Here is a 20489-nt window from a genome sequence, read left to right on the forward strand (position 1 = left end):
ATATTTCAAAAATTTACACATTCTGACATTTTATTAAGAGGTACTTTTAAAAAATCTTATCCATTCTCTTTATGACTCCAGATGTATAAGTTCTATAGCTATAGAAGTCCAGGATTTTATATTCCACTTTTTGTCTTCTGGTAAGTTGCTATGTCTAAGCAGCTTTTAAAAAATATATATGTTAAAATTTTTTTTTTCTCTTTTAATTTCTGGACATTTCCCACCTTTGTTTTCTTAAGGTATGGGAAGCAGTTCACTAATTGTTCCAGGGAGCACTACTTCGAGGAGCCAGGGCACACCCAGCCCTACCGTGCGGAAGCTCCATGCACGTGGGGGCTTTTTCCTTTCACTCCATCAGGTGGAGCCCCAGTGCCTGTTGCTCTACGTGACACACACAGATGGTGTGCAATTGCTGCGTCAGACAGTGAATAAACTAATCCTTGGACAAATCTAAAGCAAACATGTGTCAAAGATTTATCAAACTCATTAATGAGAGAAACCAGCAAGCTAGTAAAGTCAGTTCTAAGACAGGCACTAAGAGAATGCTGGCGTGATTGCTAGATTTTAAAAATGGTTACTATCATCCAGGAAAGCAAAATCTTTACTATGGGCTTATCTTTTCTACTGCTCAGAAATCATTTGTATTTCTACTTAAATACAACTATTTGCATAGCTATAGGCCAAAAAAATCATTTGTGTAATATAAGAACAGTTTGTTGTTGCCTCAGTGGGTCGCCTGCCGCAAATCATCCTGCTTGCTTTCAACTTTTACCTAGTTATTGCCATTCTGTGTTTCCATCCCCACACACATCACTTGTGTGTTCAAGCTATAGGCTTCAAGATGGCTTCCCTAGCTGATGCCTTCCCTCCTTTCAGTGTGACCCAGCTACACTCAAACTACCCAGTGGTAACGTTTCCTGAGTGCCACAAGTTACCCTACCCACAACCCTCAATAAAGGCTATAACCACACAGGTTTTGCTCTGCAATTTCCCTACCTACAAGGACCAAAATGTGGGCTTTGGGTGGCTTTATGTGATTCTCTGGGCATGTCAAGTCCTTCTCCCTAGGACTTGCGAGTATAATAATTCTTTTTTTTAATTTCACATGTCTCTCTGAGTGTAATTTCTGCAGCTGTGTTACAGTGATCTTTAAAGACCTGACAAGGGGAACTTACTCCCCCCATTACAATCCACTCTGCATTGCTATCAGTGTTTCAGAAATTCACATCTCTTCTTTCAGAGTCGTATTCCACTAAAAAGTATTCTAGTAAAAAGAAGCCCAATGAAATATTCTCCATAATATTGGAGAGTTTAATCTGCATCTGTCAGGTCAGAAAATGAAAAGATATATCCTTCTTGATTTCCAAATGCAGGAACAATTAATGTTGATTGGTAATGTGATTAGTTTTCTATCAAGCCACATGTTTTACTTGTAGGATTAATAACTAATGGCAGAGCTTATCTAACTATTCTGGTTGTGAAGGAATCACGTCCAGATAATTTGATGTTTCAGGACAGCTTGCCCATGCTTGTGAGAGCAGTCAGTAATGGGACCCAGGGACTGTGAAATCAGATTGACATGGTTCAAATCCCAGTTCTCCAGTGTATTGATTATATGCTTTCCAGGAAACCACTGAACACCTGTAACCTTAATTTCCCTTCAATAAAATAAGGATAATAACATATACTTTTGCTGGGATGCTGTAAGCATTGATTCATGTGTAAAGGATTGACTAAAATGTGTGCAACATGCCTCATGTGGATTTGCAATGTAATGGTATGATAGAGTTGCCACAGTTCAGGCTGCTATTACAAATGATCACAGACTGGGTGGCTTACACAACAAAGGTATATTTCTCACCATCCTGGAGGCTGGGAAGTCCAAGATGAAGGCACAGGCAGATCCAGTGTCTGCAGATGGCCATCTTCTCATCGCATCTTCACTCTGCAGAGAAGAGAAGGAGAAGCAGGCTCTCTCATCTCCTTCCAAAAGTGTTAAAGGCCTTACGAGGAGTCACCCTCATGACCGCTAAAGCTCCCCAAGGCCCCATCTCCAAATACCAACACCTTGGGGATCAGAATTTCAACATACAAATTTCTGGGGGGACGAAGCATTCAAGTCCGTAGTAACAGCCTAAAACATGTTAAAAATAAGAGAAGAATTTACGGTCATCTAACAAAATATGGAAAGAAATCACAAATGATGCGAGATCAAAGTAGAGACATAGGACTAATTCTATTTTTTAAAACCTGTAATAGTTCCCCACTCTGCAAATATAGACACTTCTAGTTTTTATCTTATTATTGTATTACCTTTAAGAATTGTTTAAGCTATAGTTTGAGAGAATTATTATTTGGTAAGAGCAAATAGTTTCTATGTAGCTTCCCAGTCTTGTGAGACCCAAGAATATTGTAGCTGGACTGGGATTTCTAAGTGACTGGTCTCTGTTTTAAAGTCCTCAAGACAAGCCTCCCACTTACTTTTTAACTCAAAATTTAGGGGCGTAAAATAGCCATGTTATATCCTCAGAGATCCCGTGGATCAGAAATTTGGAGAGGACCTAGGGAGGATGACTGGCCTCTTTCCAGAATATCTGGGGCCACATTTGGAAAAACATGGCGATCAGGGGTCACTTAATGGCTGGGCACTGGAATCATCTGAAGGTTTGTTTACTCACATGTCTGGTGTCTAGGCTGGGATGGGCTTAAGTACTTGAGTTGCTGACCAGAGCATCTACCTGTGGCCTCTCTGTATGGGTTGGCTCCTTTGGAACATAGAGGCCTCAGGGTAGGACATCTTACATGATGACTCAGGAGTCTACGCACAAGTATTCCATCAGATGAGGCAGAACTGCATTGCCTTTTATGACAACCTCAAAAGGCACATAGCATCTCTCCCATCTACTCTGTTGGTCGAAGTGGTCAGAAGCCCATTAGACTCAAAGGAAGAGAAAAGAGACCTACCACCTTGTGGCAGGGTGGCAGGGTCATATTGTAGAGGGGGAGGTGGGGTAGGAGATACTCTTGTGCCGTCTTTGGAAACTAACATTTGCCACAGTGAGTGAGTTTGTAAAGGCTTAGTTCATGTCAGAATATGAAAGGAAATATGTTTAATTGCTGTCCAGATTATTTCCCTGCAGTTGGGCTATTGTCACTGCTCTGCATTCAGCTAGTCACACACAATTTTCTTTGTGATGAGCTTTTCGTTTAGCCTTTTCCTAATGTGGCATTTTCTTAGTTTGGGTTCACTACCTCACTGATAAATCTTTTAAAATATTTAATCTATTTCCAGTCTTCAAATCATTTCTCAGGTGCCCACCAATTTTGTGTAAGTGGTTAATTCAGAAGGCTTTTGAAGCATGACTGCATCTGGCAAAGGCAAACCTAAATGTCAGCCTCAGAAGCATCCCGTGACATTCAGAGGACTCCTTTCAGCACAGGGGGCTCGTTTTTCTGTCATGTAGTGTACCTTGTCAAAAGAGGGCCAGGAATGGTGCCTTTCCCACTCAACACTTTTAGTGTTGGTGAAAGAACTAAGACTAGAGCCATTACTGTATGAAACTGAGCAGGTTTTTAAAAAAAATTATGGCTTAGCTTCCTCACCTACCTACTGAAGATAAAAACTTAACAGAGTTGTATTAAGGGGATTAAATGGTCAATGGAGCCTCTGATATAGGGCCTGGTTTATAGTAAGAACTCAATAATAGATAATAGGAAATACCACCTTTGTATTTTTTTGTGACTGTAAATTCCCTTTTGACCCAATAAATCTTGATAGAGCTTTTCCACTGGGTGTGTGGTTTCACTGGGCAAGTGGGGAAGGAGGTGTTCACAATGGGGGTGGATGGTCTTTGAAGAGGGTGGCTTCCTCTTCTTTACCCTCTGGGAAGTGGCAACAAAACATTCCCTTGAGAAGTATGATGAGCCATGATAACCCCGAGCTTTAGGAGCCTGGGGTTGAGGGAGGGCATCCTTTCTGAAGGGTGGTTTGTCTCCACGGGTGGTGATTGGGTTCAAAGGACAGCAAAAAAAAAGTTGTACTCAGATGATATGTACCTTTGGCTGACTACCACAGAATAGTACATACTTGATTGTAAAAATGTACATGTATTTAACAAGATGTAATAAAACTTTGAAATGTATGCTATGTAAAAAGAAATTACAAAAGGTAAGATAGAATTTTCTTCCCACCTTTGGGATTTCTTCATTTAAAATCCTTCTTTAATCTCCAATTATTGAAATAGCCACTATAAAGATGAAAACTGTTTATTGCATTGTTTTAACTGTGAGAAAACCTTAATTGACTAGAATTTATTGTTCTTCTGTGTGGCAGGTGGTGAAGTTTACCAAATCCTTTGAGTTGATGTCCCCAAAGTGCAGTGCCGATGCTGAGAACAGGTAGGGCTTGTCTGTCAGTTTCAGGTTTGTCTTTGACCCCTGTCTTCCGTCCCTGGCGTTGGCAGCACTGCATATATTCTTTAAGGATAGGAGGTGTTATTTCTTGAGACCAGCAAGTACACCCAAATAGCATCACTGTTCTGTACTTCAGGGCTTAAACAAAAACTACAATTTAAAAATACATGTATATACATCTAAAACTGCTAATGAATAAAGACAATTTTAAATTATTTCCTAACTACACCAAGAGCCTAATGTTCTGCTTTATTCTGGCTCTTCATTTCTCTTCCTCCCTTTTGTTTCCTTACATTTGGGCAATAGCATCCCCTGGGGAAAAAGAGTGAGAGTATCCAGTAATTCATTTTTTGTCCCCTTTAGTATCTGACTGAGGCTGCCACAGGGTAACAGAGAGGGTTGGGAATTGTCAATGAATTTTTGTTAGCTTTGCACCAGCCTGAAAAATAGCTGGGCTGCTACAAAAATGGATTTTCTCTGCTTTTGTCACATCTAGAAGAAAGGCTAAAAATAGCAAAATTGACCAAAATGCAGAAGTGTGGAGAAGGACAAGTAAAGTGCTCACGGCGCATGATGATAGTAATGATACTGACAGCAAGATGAGCAGCTTCCATTCTTTGAGTGCAAAGTGTGGCGGGTATTATTCAAATGCTTTATATGCATCCACCCCCCAAGTAATCCTATGAAGTAGACATTGTGCCCTTGCATGGCAGAGGACAAAACCAAGGTTCAGTGAATATCTATTGGGTTAATATTTCCCAAATCTTGCTCATCAATCACCATCAAGCTTGGAGAACTTGGTAAAAACTGAATTCTCAGAACCCAAAGAGGCATTTTGATTTAATATGTTGAAAGTAATCTTTAGGCAAAGATCTATATATTCAAAAGTTTCCCTGGGTAATGTCTGTTTCAAGGGTAATTTGATTTTCTATATCATTGCTTTTAAATTTAGAAAATAGAAATCGATAAATCAAAATGGACACTTTATTTATTTACTTTATTTTTTATCAAGGGCATGGATTTTAAAATAGGCCTTTGCTACATACTATGTAATTCCATTTATAAGACCTTCTTGAAAAGAAAAAATTATAAGAACAGGAAGCAGATCAGTAGTTTTAGAAACTGGGGATGGAGAGAGGGGTTTACTGTGAAGGGGGTGGGGGAATTTGGGTTGTGATGAAACTGTTGTATATTTTGCTTGTGGTAGTGATTGTGCAACTGCATTTGTCAAACGTGCAGAACTGTCCATTGAAAAGGGTCAGTTTTACTGTCTGTAAATTACACTTTAAAATGGGGAAAAATAGACATTTTGTAAGAGGTTTTTGTTTTTAGGAAGATGTATTTGCATCTGTATATATATATGTCTAATGTTACCTAATCTATACCTAAAAAATATTTAGATGTAGAAAATTACTGGTGGTGTACTCAATGATGTTTCTAAAAACTTTGTGTAAAATTACATGAACTATATTAGAAAAATATCTATTTCTGCTTACTCCTTTTGCTAGTCATGACCTCAAATGAGTTAAGTCTTTCATATATAAGGGGGGAAAGCTGTATGGAATTATTAAAACACAACCTTTGAAATTCTAATGCTTCATTACTGTTCTTTTCTACACTGCTGAATGTGTTCTCATAGTCCCTGCAGAGTTAAATATTTCTGGCCTTTTGATTATTTTTAATGCTAAAAGGGCTTCCATGTCAACATGAAATGACCCAAGCCCCAGACTGCCCTTGGCAAACTTTCTAATAATAAAGAAGGAAAGGTCAGATTTTCTTCTAAAAGACTTTAGAAAAGTGCCTTTGAACTTTGACATTATGAGATAGTCCTCTTCATCATTCTATTTATGGCATTTAAATTAATGTGGAATGTTCATTTATCTCAGAAGACCTTTCCTGCATTGTCTAGTAATTTTCCTCTAGTTGACATGGGATCCTTTGGTCATTTATTGGGACTTACAAAGAAAAAGACAATTGGCTCTAGCATTTTCATCGCCGATGGCCATGGAAGAGACATTGAAATAAGCTATAAGTCTATGAATCACAGCCTGCTCTCAACACCTTGTAAATCTTTGTTTTAACCTTTCATCACTTAACATCTTTACTATAGATAACGTCCATTGGATACCTTAGTCCTGGAACATCACTTAGAGTTATACTAGGATAGCTTTTGAACGTAATGTCTGTGGCTTCATGTAACAATGTTTTAGGGTACTATTTCTATTCTGATGAACTCTGGTTTAAGGCTTACTCAGTTTTTTACAGTCCTTAAAGACTTTTCTAAAAACCAATTTGGTTGCTGACTCATCACTTCTGTTTATTGTCTTATGTGGTTAACTCCTTTGTCATGGCCGGTCTCCATGTAATTAAGACCAAAGGCTTGAAAACTACTCCAGCGATAAGACTATTAGGAAGTCCTGATGGCCTTCTTCCAGTAATAGGAAGTTCTGGTAGTTAGAAAGGAGTGTTAGAAAGGCATTTAAATTACATTCCTATAATTTCCACCTGTTTGTTCTAAATTTGTTTGTTGTACATAATTATTCTTTGACTAACTTTATTTGTTCATTCAACAGCCACATATTCAGTACCTATACTCTGTGCTAGATACTCTGATAGGTAATGAGGCTACCGAGACTTCTTTAAAAATCCTCAGTCTCAGCCCTCAAGAATCTCAAGGTCAATTTATAGGGGTAGGAGGAGGTTAAGAAGACAATATAAGCATAATCAGATTTTGCCAGACTTCTAGACTATGGCTATAAATAAAGTCCCATTAACAGTGATAATTGTTACTTGGTCATTTTTCCCTTGTAGTTTAAGACCCACAGCCCCTTGCAAAAGCCACTTTAAGTAGTTCTGAGAATTCCTGAGATTTAAAAAAAAAACCAACAAACCCAAAACCAACTTTATTGCTAACTCATCATTTCTTCCAGCACTCACCTCTAAATCCCCTCCCTCTTTACATGCCAGAATAGCATCTGCTGAGCAATGGGCTACCGTTTCTGCTCCAGAATTCCTGTGGGCATAACTGGACTCTTCACCAGTGTGGTGCCAAAGCTCCACCGGCACTGTCTCAGATGCCCTGGTGACCTTTCCAAATGTGAGCAAGGCTGGGTAGTTTGTGCGGAAGCAGGAAGAAAGCTCACTTTCTTTACCACGTGCTATAGTTTGTTGCATGGCCACCGCACAGCCCTTCCATTGAGGATCACTTGCATGTGATGGATTGCGCCTCACCACTTGCTTTCAAGATTTTCTATTTGTAACTGACTTTCAACAACTTAATCAGGGTGTGTTTAGATATGGATCCCTGGAGTTTATCCTACTTGGAGAATGTTGAGCTTTCTAAATGTATAGATTAGTGTTTATTTTAATCAAATATGGAAAGTTTTTAGCCATTCCTTATTCAAATATTCTTTCAGCCACCTTTCCTCTCTACTCGCCTTCTGAGACTCCCATTATGCATATGTTCATATGTTTGAGACTCTTCATTTTTTAAATTCTTTTTTGTTCTGTGTCTAAAACTAGGTGTTTTCAGTTATTCTATGTTCAAGTTTGGTGTTTTTTTTCTTCTGTCTTCTCAAACCTGCTGTTGACTCCTCTTAGCGAATTTTTCATTTTGTTGATTATACTTTTAAATTTCAGATCTATTATTTGGTTCTTTTTTTATAATTTCCATCTCTTACTGACATTCTATAATTGATGAACATTGTTATCATATTTTCCTTTATTTCTTTCTATGTGTTTCTCTTTGGTATTTTTAACATATTTATAATAGATAAGTTAAAGTCTGTGTTTAGCAAGTTCATCTGGGCTTCAGGGAGAGTTTCTACTGACTGCTTTTTTCCCTGTATACTTGCCAATTGCTTTATACATCTCATTATTTTTTGTTAACAACTGAATATTTTAAATAATATAATGTGATAACTCTGGGAATTAGATTTGCTCCTCAGTCACTCCGTGTAGGGTTTGTTGTTGTTTCTATAGGTTGCTGTTATTACTGTTACTATTGTTGTTTAGTGACATCCCGAAACTATTATTTTCTCGAGGTTAGCTTAAGTGTCAGTTAATGATTCGACAGAGATTTCCTTGAAAGCTTTGGGCCAGTAAGTCTCCCCACCTCACAGAGGGGATCTGTGGGCATCTGGGGAATACCTTCATTTCTGTGACAGGAAGTTTATTTAGCTTGCACCTTCTGCTTACACAGAACTTCAAGGTCAGCTAAAGTGGAGAGATTAGGGCTTTCTCATATCTTTCTTGGGCATATAAACAACTCTACAAGTGAACATGCCTTTCTAGATTAAAAGGAATATGTCAGAGCTTTTCAAAGCCCCCTAGAAATATTTCTTTCCCATGCTTCTCCTTTTAAGGTTTCTGGTCAGCTTCTTGTTAGCCGTAACTGTTATGCCTGCCTAAGGCAGTTGCAACGTTAAATAATTACTAACTATTTTCCCCACAAAGGCCCCAGGGGTAAATTCTGCTCCAAGTAGGGGAGCTCCAAGCCCAGTTGAATAAAGACAAGCTCTGTGAATAGAAATTTCCATTGAGCTGCCAAACAAGTCAAATAATAGCAATTTCCTGGGGAGAGGGCTTGTGGGGAGCCCCAAATCAGGTCTTTCTGTGCCAGTGGCTGCTAAGCTGCTGGTCTTCACAGCTAATATAATTATGGGGCTGTTGTTTTCACAGCTGCCCTAGAGCTGGGGAGAGGGAGATGGGAATAAGTAAGTTAAAATGCCACAAAACTTGCTGTCCATACAAAGATTCAACTGTTTTTTTTTTTTGAATAAACATTCTGCATTTTTGCAAGCCTTCTGTTAACTTCTAGAGATCTCAAAAAGCTGCTATTAAAATTTTTTGCTAGTAGTGTCCACTGCTTTTATGGAAGAACAAATTTTCAGTGGTCCTTACCCGGTCAATTTGGAAGACCACTCTTCTTTTCCCCTTATTTTTAATCTATTACCTAAAGAAATGGGGAATGATAGACAAACTTAACATATTGCTATCAGACAGCATATTTCCATAGTGTATTATGAATGTATCCTCTTTCTCCTTTCTTCATGGATTTTCTTTCTTGCACTGTGCTAAGAAGGATGTACTAGGAAACATGGGATGGTTGTTTTGTATAAATAAAAATGATACGTCTTCTAATTTGAAGGAAATAAAGAAAACCTTTAAAACATTAAAAATGAAAACAACACCATCACCGCTACGGTGACTCTTGGATCATAAGTGAGATGCGTGCTGCTGTGTAACTTGAAACAAGAACCTTAGGACATTTATTTGACTGCTCATTGTCTAGCAAATTCAGGACTGCAGCACCTCATTACGCCAATATTTAATGTTGCTAATTGAAGAAGAGAGATCCAGATGGCCCTGGAGGCTCCTTTCTACCCTCTTGCTGTTGTTCAGCAAAGAAGTGTCTCATCAGGTCTGAGTTAGCTCAGTGGAAGACAAAAAAGGTACCAGAGACTAACGTATGGGGCTCCTTCTTGGTACGAAGGCCACTTCTTTACCAGGAAGCTCCATTGTTACAGAGTCACCTAGATACTCCCTGCATTCTGTCCCTAAATGTATACAGAGTGTTATGAGTTTGGGATGTTTCCAGTGAAACACTTTGTATCTAACCTAAGCACACCTCTCAGAGAATGATGTCGCTGGGATACTTCTGGGCTTGCATGACCCCCCAGCCCTCCAGCCAAATAACCTCATGTTCTAAATGCCCTCTGTGACAAGAGTGGTGTGAGCGTCTGCACCGCATTTGTATGATGCTGACTGCTGAAACTGAACATCGGTGAAGGAGAGGAAACATTTACAATGAAGTTGTGTCCCTTCCAGACTCTTAAGAAACTCAGGGACACATATTTCCCAAGCATATGTATTTTCCTTCTTTTCTTTGTCCTGCCTTTGAACATGAACATTCAAATGAAAGACGAACCCTTTCATTTCCCCTATTTATTTCAGTCCAGTGGGCTTGTCACTCTAGTAAAACTGAAGATAATGAAAGCTGTAAAAAATTCTCTGAATAACAAGACAAATGAATAAATACTGAGATCAAACATAATAACATAGACTCTGTGGGTCAGCTGTCCCTTAGATTGATGCTCTACAGTAAATAGAACTACAGCAGCTCGAAACCCTTGACAATTGACTTTTGCATTTGAGTCTTTTACTTTTAGTGGCCTCCCATTAAAAATGCTGCAGTTAACATGTTACCACATTGACCCCACTTTTCCATTTTTGTGGTGTAGACCTATGTCCAGGGCTTGTTCGGAATGTATGCCCTCAATCCAGACCAGATGGATGGATGAAGCCACAGCACTCTTAGAAAGATGCAGAGGGGCTACTTGAAACATCTAGCAGGGTATAATTTTAACCCTGTGCCCTATCATCACCACTTTTGCCAGCTAGCACATTTTCTCTTTGGCACCTCTCCAAATCTGACAATGATGCCACAGTAAGAAACAGTAATATCTCTCTTGCCCCAGGAAGTGAGTAGTTAAACAGAGTGTGTCTTATACCTTAGTGTTTATGATGAAAGAAATCTTTGTGATATAAAGAACTGATTGAGAGGTTTCTGTTGTCATGCTTCTTCAGCATTATATTATTGTATCCTCAAAATAGCCCCATAAAATGGATTTTAGTTCTCCTATTTTCCATTCTGGAAACTAAGAGTCAGAGTTATAAAAACTTTATTTGTAGTCTCACAGCTAGGAAATGTTGGACCAAAGTAGCAGAAAAAGAAACCACCAGATTTGCTTGGCTGTGAAACCCAGCAGTTGTGGTCATGTGATAAAAACTTACAGATACCAACCACTCACAGTGATGCCATCTGACACCCACCTGAGAGTCACAGCACACTTCCCCAAAGTGACACTGGCTCCTGGGGCAATAAATCTCATTGTTCTAACTGTACAACTTGAGAGAATGAAGGATAGAATTAGTCACCGTGTCTTAATGTCTGATAACAGAGAGTGCTTGAAATGAGAGAAATAAGAATGTGATGAAGTGTCCCCAGGCAAGACCTTAAAGACAAGTGCTTTCACAGGCCAAGATAAGCTTCAGGAACGTCTGCAATTCAGAGCATCCCTACCACTGTGTAAAAATCGACAGGCTAGTTTTGCTTGCCAATCACGCTTTTGTTACTTTTTATGGCTAAAGGATTTGTTTGGCAACCTTCAAAGATAGACTGAAGCCAGTAGGAGGTTATTAATTTCCCACTTCTGGGTGTTTGAACATCTCCTACTGAGGTCCTGGCTTTGAGTCCCACTGGCATTCACTTAGTTTCTTAATCTTTTAATTGAAAGACAACTTCAATTAATGTCACATAGCTCGAGTCTTCCAGAAGGCCCAGGGATAAACAGGCTTACCTGAGAAGAAAACTTAAGGAATGGAGTTTCTTGTTGTGAACCAAAATTCAGACCTCTAGTTGATGAAGCAAAATGGCAAACAGCACCAGCCACAACCTATAGGTCAAAAATCTGTTTTTGTTTGTAAAGCATAAAAAATAAATATTTGTCCTAAAGAGTTCTTGGAGTTCCTGACTTTTGCCTCTCTGAGTCCTACCCCCACTGGATAATACTCAAGAGTCAGAGGGCAAGTGACAATCATTACTCTACAGTGAGAAAGTGGATGATCTATGTTGAAACTAATGTTCCTAAACCAATGGTCTGTTTTTAGTTAATGGTAACAGTTTTTATTAATGATTGTTAACACATCAAAGTAAGTGTGTTAATTCAGTCTTGAAAATGTTAAATTTGAAGTGCCGGGGGACAGAAAGAAGCATCCAGAAAGTGCTTGGAGATATATGTGTATACACACACACACACACACACACACATGCATATACACACACGCACACATATATGTAGGGAATTTAGGATTCAGCAGGCTGCTGATAGGGATGTGGGAATCATCAGTATACTGTGGTTGTGGATACAAAATAAGTGCATGAAACCACACAATGTATTAGTTGGCCTCTTTTGTTGTAAACTTATCCATCATTTCTGCCATGTTTCCTAAGTTTTAGCTCTACTATTTATCATATCAGTACAGAAAACCTCACACTTCTAAAGCTTTACTTATGGTGTGGTTTTGTCTGAACTGCTCTTGCTTTCTCTACCAGATGAACTCTTAATAATCCCACAAAAACCAGCTTGAACCAACTTCTTTTTTTGAAGTGGTCCCCCAAATATAATTCCCAGCTCAAACAAAATTGACCCTTCTTTTCTCTGTTCCCCTAATGTCTTGTACATCCTTCCATTAGGGTATAAATCACAACCCACTGGCACTGTTTGTGAGCTTCCTCAAGGTATGTGCCCTTTAGCCCCTGCCTATACCTCTTTCTGTATAGATTAGGGCACAACTGAGCTGACCATCCATGTATAGATGAGTTCCCATGTGCCAACTCCTTTCAGCAAACAGTCAAAGACTCTCAGTGATCACTTCATGTAAGATTCATCCCACTACTCTCTAGCATTCAGCAAGGGTCCAGTGATCATTGTTGAAACAGGAAATTACTGGGAGTCTGTACTGAAGAGTAGAGTAAACTACTGTTGAGAACAAAAACGTCAATAAAATGATTAACATCATTTTATTCAGATGTTTTGTCTTGCAATTTGGAGACTCATTTTTGAGAATTAATTCTAACAATAATCTTAAGTTAATTTACATCCACTTTTCTGTGTTTGAACTTTTAGCTAAGATAGGTGTTTCAGATAGTTGAAGACGGTGAAGTTACTCGTTCTGGGGTACTTTATTTTGTCTCATTTTGCTTTACTTGTATCGATTTTTCTCCGACACCACTCTACAACTGGTTGACCCTGAGGCTTATATCCACCTCACTGCCCCTCATGTCGGGAGCAGTCACATTTTCTGTAATAGGGCAATTCTCTTTCATCTCGCCACAGTCAATATAGCTGAGCTCAGGAAGCTCTGTTTGAAGTCAGTCTGAGTCTCACGCTTGGAAGCAAGATGCCACTGCAGGAGAATCTAAATTGAAGCCCTTTACAGGAAAGTCATCTAAAACCCTGCATCTTTCTATGCACCTGATTCTAGTGAAAAACAAGCTAAAGGATTTGTTTACAATTCACTTGTTATTATAAATGAATTTAAAGTTAAAATAAGTGGTTAATTTTACTTTTTAAGGAAGTGTCGCTGAAGTTTATATGACAATTACATTTATTTTACTTTTTTTCAGACTCTTAGTTTAAGGATTTCTTATTTTGCTACTGTGTTTTTTTATGTCAGATTTTAAAAAAAATCCTCACTGCAGGTGTCAAAGTTGCATAGTGTCTTGAATGTGAAAAGCTATGAAACATAGGCAAGATATTAAAACAAACTCTAGGAATATTTGAATGGTTTCCCAACCAACTTTTGGTTTTCGTCAACAAACGACTATTGTCCAGGATGCTAAGCCATATTTCCCTCTCTCTGTAGGGCCCTGTGCGCAGTAAGTATCTTGACAAGTATCATACATGCATGACCACCAACGTGCATACCAGACATCTGCGTGCATGAGATGATTGATAGAACCTTTTTCTTTTTGCTGAAAGGAGTTGGTCCATAGTAACCCATCCGCAGATGCATGGTAAGCTCAGCCCTACCTTTTACCTATACAGAGAGGGGTATGGGCAGAAGTTAAAGGGGCTGTTTAATGAGGAAACTTGTGATAATGAAGACACAAGCATTATGGCCTTAGAAACTAGGGGCCAAAATTCTTTGCAGAGCTTAAGGAGAGTATTCTCCCCTTAGTGCATGAAACTTTGGCACTCTGGGAGCCAGTGTCTGGCCTCTTTTGAGAGGAGTCCAAGCAGTGAGCTTTGACAAGGGGTCTCAAGTGAAAGAATGTCTCCCTAGAGGCAGGGGGGTGGGGAGAGGACTTGGCGTTGACTGCGTTCTTGCAGTTCTGCAAATAGCAGCTGAGATCCACTGAACTGATGGGGTCTCATTTGCACCCACAAACTGCAGAATAATCGAATGAGTGATGCATTTCCAAACTGTGGTGATTCTTCTTATCTTTGTTCTGGCCCAAACTGAAAACCTCAGTGTTGGATTTGTTGGTCTTTGTTATCTCTGGTCAGACTGGGAGGAGCTCTACAAAGTTGGTTTATTCAGTTTTGGATATTAATTTAAGCTTCTGAAAGCCTGTTAAAAAATAAGACCTATTAAGAACTATTCATCTTGACCTTTTTGACTGGGAAGAAACCACACACACTAAAAGGGCCCTCCTAAGTCTGAAGGAGCCATCATCTAGGACCTTTAGGAAGGAACTGATCCTTTAAGCCAGATGTGCCCCTCAAGAAGCACAATTAATTTGGGCCCTTTCCTTTGTCATTAAATTCACAGCACCACATTACCAAAATGTATGGAAGGGTACTGCTAGATGCAGGGTTTATTTTGGGAATTGCTAAAAAGTTGATTTTTTTTAAACAAAATGTGTGCTATGGCCTAGTGAAACACTTGCAGAAATTATTACTTTAGTCTGCACAATATCTTTGTGGTAGCATTATCTCTTTGGTATAGGTGAAATGTAAGTAACATGTCTGAGATCATTTTGCTAGGACATGGTAAAACAGATATTTTAATCAGGTATATCTGACTCTCAAACTCATGCTTTTAATCACGAAACAAAATTGCTTATATAAAGAAGAGCAAGATTTTGAAAGCTTTAACTCTGTCATGATTTGCATTACAGTAGAACATTAGATTTGGAGGGGTGAATTTGTATGAAAGCCAGAATGTGGCATAAATACAACAGAATGACAGATCCACCTTTCTGACTGTTGCTCTGAGCATTCTCACACTGGGCCTTAATTTGTGTCCCTGGGCCACCTGAAGCTGAAGAAATGGGGAGGTCATTTTCAGAAAATCTGCTTGCACTGTTGCAGCTACAGGTCAGCTCGTCTGTCACCTCCATTCTGAAGCCGTAGCTAGATGACAACCCCTGATGTGGTTTCTCCCTCCCTGCATTTCTTCCACGTCATGACTGGTACAGTTGACTTAGAAACTAGTTGTCACAGCCATGTGACAATTTTTTTATTTGAAATTATGTATTGTTTAAATGTCAGTCCGTGTGTTTGTGTCTCATCTCCCCATGTGGGTGGCCATCCCCAGGAGGACAGAGACCATAGCTCATCCTTTCCAGAAAGCGCCTCAGTAGTGCCTTGCACAGAGTAAATTCTGCTGTCTACTACACTGTTCAAAAACAATTTTATAGTGATTTCAATGCAGATGCAGCCTGATCTAACCAGATCTAAGCATGTTTTATCTTTAGAATGAATCTTTCAGGAACCTCTGCTTAGTGAGTGTTTCCATCATCATCATCATCTTCTTTGGGGATTCTGGAAGGAGGGACCTAAAAGTGCTGGATTATCAAGTCCAAAGTGCTTTCCTCCATCTTCCTTTGACCGCACTCTCAGCCCAAAGTGTTTCTTAGCTGCAGCATCTTCCTGAAACATTGTGATACTGACTGGCCCTCTTTTTCTTTGGGTGAGAACTTAGTATTCTTGCTCTACTCCTACACAGGAGCTCCTCCCCTGAGAGGCAATCGGATAAACAGAATAATCCAGGGCTCTGGAGTCACATGTAGCTGAAAATTCTATCTCCACTTGGGAAAATTATTTAGCATTTTTGAGCCTCAGCTTTCTGTCCTGTAAAGTGTAGAGAATTGTACCCATCTTATAGGATTCATGTGAAAACAAAACAAATTCATCAGGTAAAGCATCCATCTGGGCTCTTGGCCCACCATGGGTGATGATGGATTTATTTTAGCTTTTTCAATTTCTTCTCTTTATCCCCTAACCCCTTATTACTGCCTTTCTTCTCCTTCTTTCCCCTAGATGTAGATTTACTTACATATTCTCTCCCTGAGTGATCTCATCCATTTTATTTTCCCCAAAGATAATCCCAACTCTGTATCAGTACTTTCAGTCCTAAAGATTTGATACAGGTTCTGCTCCTGGGTTTTCAACAATGAATGATGTGTTCCAGGATCACAGAATGTCTGCTACCTTTTCTCATCTCCTCACTCCTCAAAACACTCATTTCTGCTAATTGTGCCACAGGTGCACGAGTGAAATGTAAGCCACTGCTGTTTGCTCACCTAGCCCTGTGGGACCTTCCGCAGCACCTCTCAGGTGGGCAGCATCATCACCTCCCAGCTGCACAACCTGAATGGTGTACAAGGACCCTCCCACCTTCAATCTCTCTTAGCCAACTTTTTTTGGCTCTTTGTCCCCAGATTAAGCTTCCTAAAGTCACAACTCAAGTCATGTTATTTCCCTGGACAATACTCTTAAGCAGCTCCCCTTCCCTATAACTAGAGTCCCAGCTCCTCGGTCAAAGCCTCTGCCTTCAAGTCCTGAACTGCTTCTCAAGTCTTATCCCCCCACAGTCTGCATCCTGTGCTGCCATCAAAGGGGACTAATTATTAACGTGTTGAGGAGCACCTGAACTCTGCTGTGCCCCCTTTCTGTCTCCTGTTCTCAATGTTTCTTCCTCTCTCTGTGCTTTCCTCCTCATGCCCCCAATCCCTCCTTTCTGAACTCTTGCCCATCCTGAAAAACCCAGATTAAATATTTTTGATTCTTGTCAATAAAACCAGCTCCTTCCTTGGGCCCCCTTCGCCACCCTCTGCCTCCCCCCACCCAACCCTTTATTTCCAGGGTCCTTCCTTGACTCATCCCCAGGGTCCTACTGCAGCTTTTCTTCCCACCACATGCTCGGTCAGCACCTTCCACACTATTTTATCACAGAACACTTTTTAAAACTTGTAGTATGGAATACAGCACACAGACAGCACAGGGTGAATTGACAGACCGATTAATTGCAGCAAGAATTACCAACATTCAATCCCACCCTTGATAAACTTGGAAATGACTCCATGAAATTGGATTGTCATACAGGGTGAGTTATCACATGTCTCCCTGCCCCCTCCTTTTTTTTCTTTCACTTCTCACAGGTATAATTTAACAAGGCAAAAATGAAACGTGGACTTCTTTTGTTGTTCCTTTGGGTTTTTTCTTTTAGAAAGTAAAAGCTTTCTGTCATCTTTGAAGTCCTTAGTCTTTTTACTTCTTTGATTCAGGTGCCATCTGAGAAGTATAAGACTCAGCTTTTTATTAAAACTTCCATTTTCAGGCAGAGATCCACAGAGAATAAATTTATGTACTTGTGATGTTTAATATGAAATAAAGGATTAATAATATCACAAAAATATGCAAAAATATGTTGAATTTATCAGATACAGACCAACAGTCATTACAGGTGAACTATATTAATGATGGCAAATAGCACCTCTGCTTCCCACTCACTCGTGCACATGGTGGCCTCGCTGTGCCACTTCCGGGCCTTCTCAGTTGGGCACAGGTCCCACACAGATGCATCACTGCGTAACAACAAGGACCATGTGTGGCGTTTAGTGTTTTGCTTACGTATAATGCATTTTAGATTAAAAAGTCAATAGAGTTGTTATTATTATTCTTGCTGTAGTATACTCATTATACCTCCTGGAAACTGCAGAATGTAGTTTGAAAACTATTATAGTTTACTTGTGCCCCAATGTACTTGTGCTCATTTACATAATTTTTGTTATCACCTCCTAAGCCACAAATCTTACATCCTCTGTGAAAATTTACCTCGATGTTGCTAATTTGAACAGTGCTTGAATTTGCATTTCCACAGCTCCTGGTTGTCAGAGCTCAGTATGTCAATTTATTGTCAATTTATTTTCTGATATTTCCCTATTCTTGGGTTTCATTTTGTTTGGTGCCAAACATCTAGTCTGCTCAGTTAGAAGGGGAGGGCTGGCGAGGTGAGTGGACTTCATCCCGGTGTCCTAGCTTCAGTTTTGTTCGTCATCAGACTTTGAAGCCTGAATACAATCTAGTGCTGCTGTCTGGACCATAGAGAATCTATCGTTTCTATCCGTGGATGTGATCATTTTACCTTACAGTGGGTAAACCTTTTTAAAGAAGATCCTAATAATCGCTCCTCTATTGTTCTGTGACTAATGTCATTTATCCCTTCTTAATGAGGACAGGTATTCCTGCTTTAAGTGTAGTTTTACAGGATTTGCTTTCAAGCAACTGATGTTTCTCTCTTTCCTCGCTGCCTGCACTGGTATTCTGATAGTTTCAAAGACAGCATGGAGAAGTCATCATACTCTGACTGGCTGATAAACAACAGCATTGCTGAGCTCGTGGCTTCCACAGGCCTTCCTGTGAATATCAGTGACGCCTACCAGGACCCTCGCTTTGATGCCGAGGTAAGAGGAGTCTCTTCTTCAGAATCTAATGGTTCGGTTGCCACTCTGTTGATGGTTTGCTGGTTGAAGCAAAAGAGGGACATCATATAGACTGACAGCAATCCCTGAGTTTCCCAGAAATTCCTCTGCATCTTTCCCCTCTGATGTGATTGTTTGCATTGCCTGCTGTTGGCTGACAAAGTTCCTCTGTCTACCCTGACTTGTGGGAAAGTGGTTCTCTATTGCATTGGTCTGATGGTCTTTTATGATTGGGAACATTTTAGACTAAATGTACCCATATACATGTACCCATGCATTACATGTACCCATGTTTATTTTATATTAATCACAGTTTACATTAAACTATGAAATAGCTAACAATAAAGATGTGTATATAACATAATTATTTCCCAATAGATGTTAGAACAACTACTGTATTTTTAAAAATTACTCCCAAGAAATTATAAATTGGTTCATTATTGTTCAATGTTAATCATTGTGCTGATATGCAGAATATATTAAAGCAATGTAGATTCTTACTTATAGGAGTTTTTTAAATATATAATCTTTATTATAGTTCTTCCCATTACCATTTATTCCTTTTGTGCCCCCTCCCCCCAGCAATCGCCACCCTATTGTCCATGTCTGTGAGTCTCTTCTTTTTGCTCAGTCTTGCCACCCTCTAACCCCTGCCACCTTTAGGTGTCATCTGTTCTCCATCTATGAGTCTGTCTCTGTTTTTGCTTGTTACCTCAGTTTGTTCATTAGATTCCACATGAGTGAAATCATGTGGTATTTGTCTTTCTGTGACTGCTTCTTTCACTTAGCATAATGTTCTCCACGTCCAACCACACTGTCTCCAAAGGTAAAATTTTCTTCTTTTTCATGGCCAAGTAGTATCCCACTGTGTAAATGTCCCATAGTTGTCTTATCCACTCATGTATTGATGGACACTTGGGCCTTATTTGCAGACCTTTAAGTTCTAAGATAGTGTAGTGTATCATACAGAAACATTTATATGAATTTATAAAATGTGTTTTACTTTATTGGAGAGCTGGGGCACTGAGATGAGTTAATGTGGCTGAAGCACCAGGTAGTTGAGGCTGGAAGGGAGCACAGAGGCCAGGTCACTCAAAGGGGTGAAAACCGTGTGAAGAGATTGAGTATTTATCGTGGGCAATGGAGAACCAGGAGTTGAGTTTTCAATGGGGGGAGAAGCATGAGTTGTATTTTAGAAAAGTCACACTGGCTACAAAAGAGGGTAGATGAGTAATAATAACTGAACATTTAATCTGCACAACCCTAAGAGGTAGGTGTCGTCACCCCCACTTTACGGACAAGGAGAGCTGGTCTGAGACTCCGGAGACAGACAGTAATTCAGTCCTAGTCTCAGCCTCCGCAGCCCTTGTCCTTGATCCTGCCCTGTGCCTCCTCCAAAGCATGGAGTGGAGTACAACGATGCATGGAGGTGGGAATCGAAGTGTAATCTTTAGTTTCAGCCAGATCATCTGTGCAGATCTCGGCAGGGAAATTTCAAATTCCCCAAACTCACCACCGCTCCTCAGCTGCTGGAAACGCTCTTTCTCCAGGTTATATCCCCCAGGTATTTCCTCTTCATTACTGAGCGCCAGCGCCTTTCCTGAACGCCCAGTCTGGGTCGGGCGCCTCCCCAGTGTGCTCCTTGAACCGTCCCAGTCAGTGCTGAGCACCCTCCAGGGCTCTTCGGTTCTGTTTCCTCAAATTTGAATGTTGTGCCACCTTCCTTGGGAAAGTGCCCCTCCCATCAGCAAGAACACCGCCACCTTCATTTTGTGACTGTTGGATTGGAGACGATTATAGG

The 20489-nt window shown here is 39.9% G+C and overlaps 1 protein-coding gene across 1 annotated transcript in view; it reads left to right on the plus strand.

The window, feature by feature from the left end:
- PDE11A (phosphodiesterase 11A) overlaps positions 1-20489 on the plus strand; it is a 321994-nt gene that overhangs the window by 120330 nt on the left and 181175 nt on the right. The window contains exons 5-6 of the mRNA XM_028510818.2: positions 4334-4398; positions 18538-18670. Of these exons, the coding sequence (XP_028366619.1) occupies positions 4334-4398; positions 18538-18670 (198 nt within the window). The remainder of the gene's footprint in view (positions 1-4333; positions 4399-18537; positions 18671-20489) is intronic.

The sequence above is a fragment of the Phyllostomus discolor genome, chromosome 4 (genome assembly GCF_004126475.2).
Source record: "Phyllostomus discolor isolate MPI-MPIP mPhyDis1 chromosome 4, mPhyDis1.pri.v3, whole genome shotgun sequence".
NCBI lineage: Eukaryota > Metazoa > Chordata > Mammalia > Chiroptera > Phyllostomidae > Phyllostomus > Phyllostomus discolor.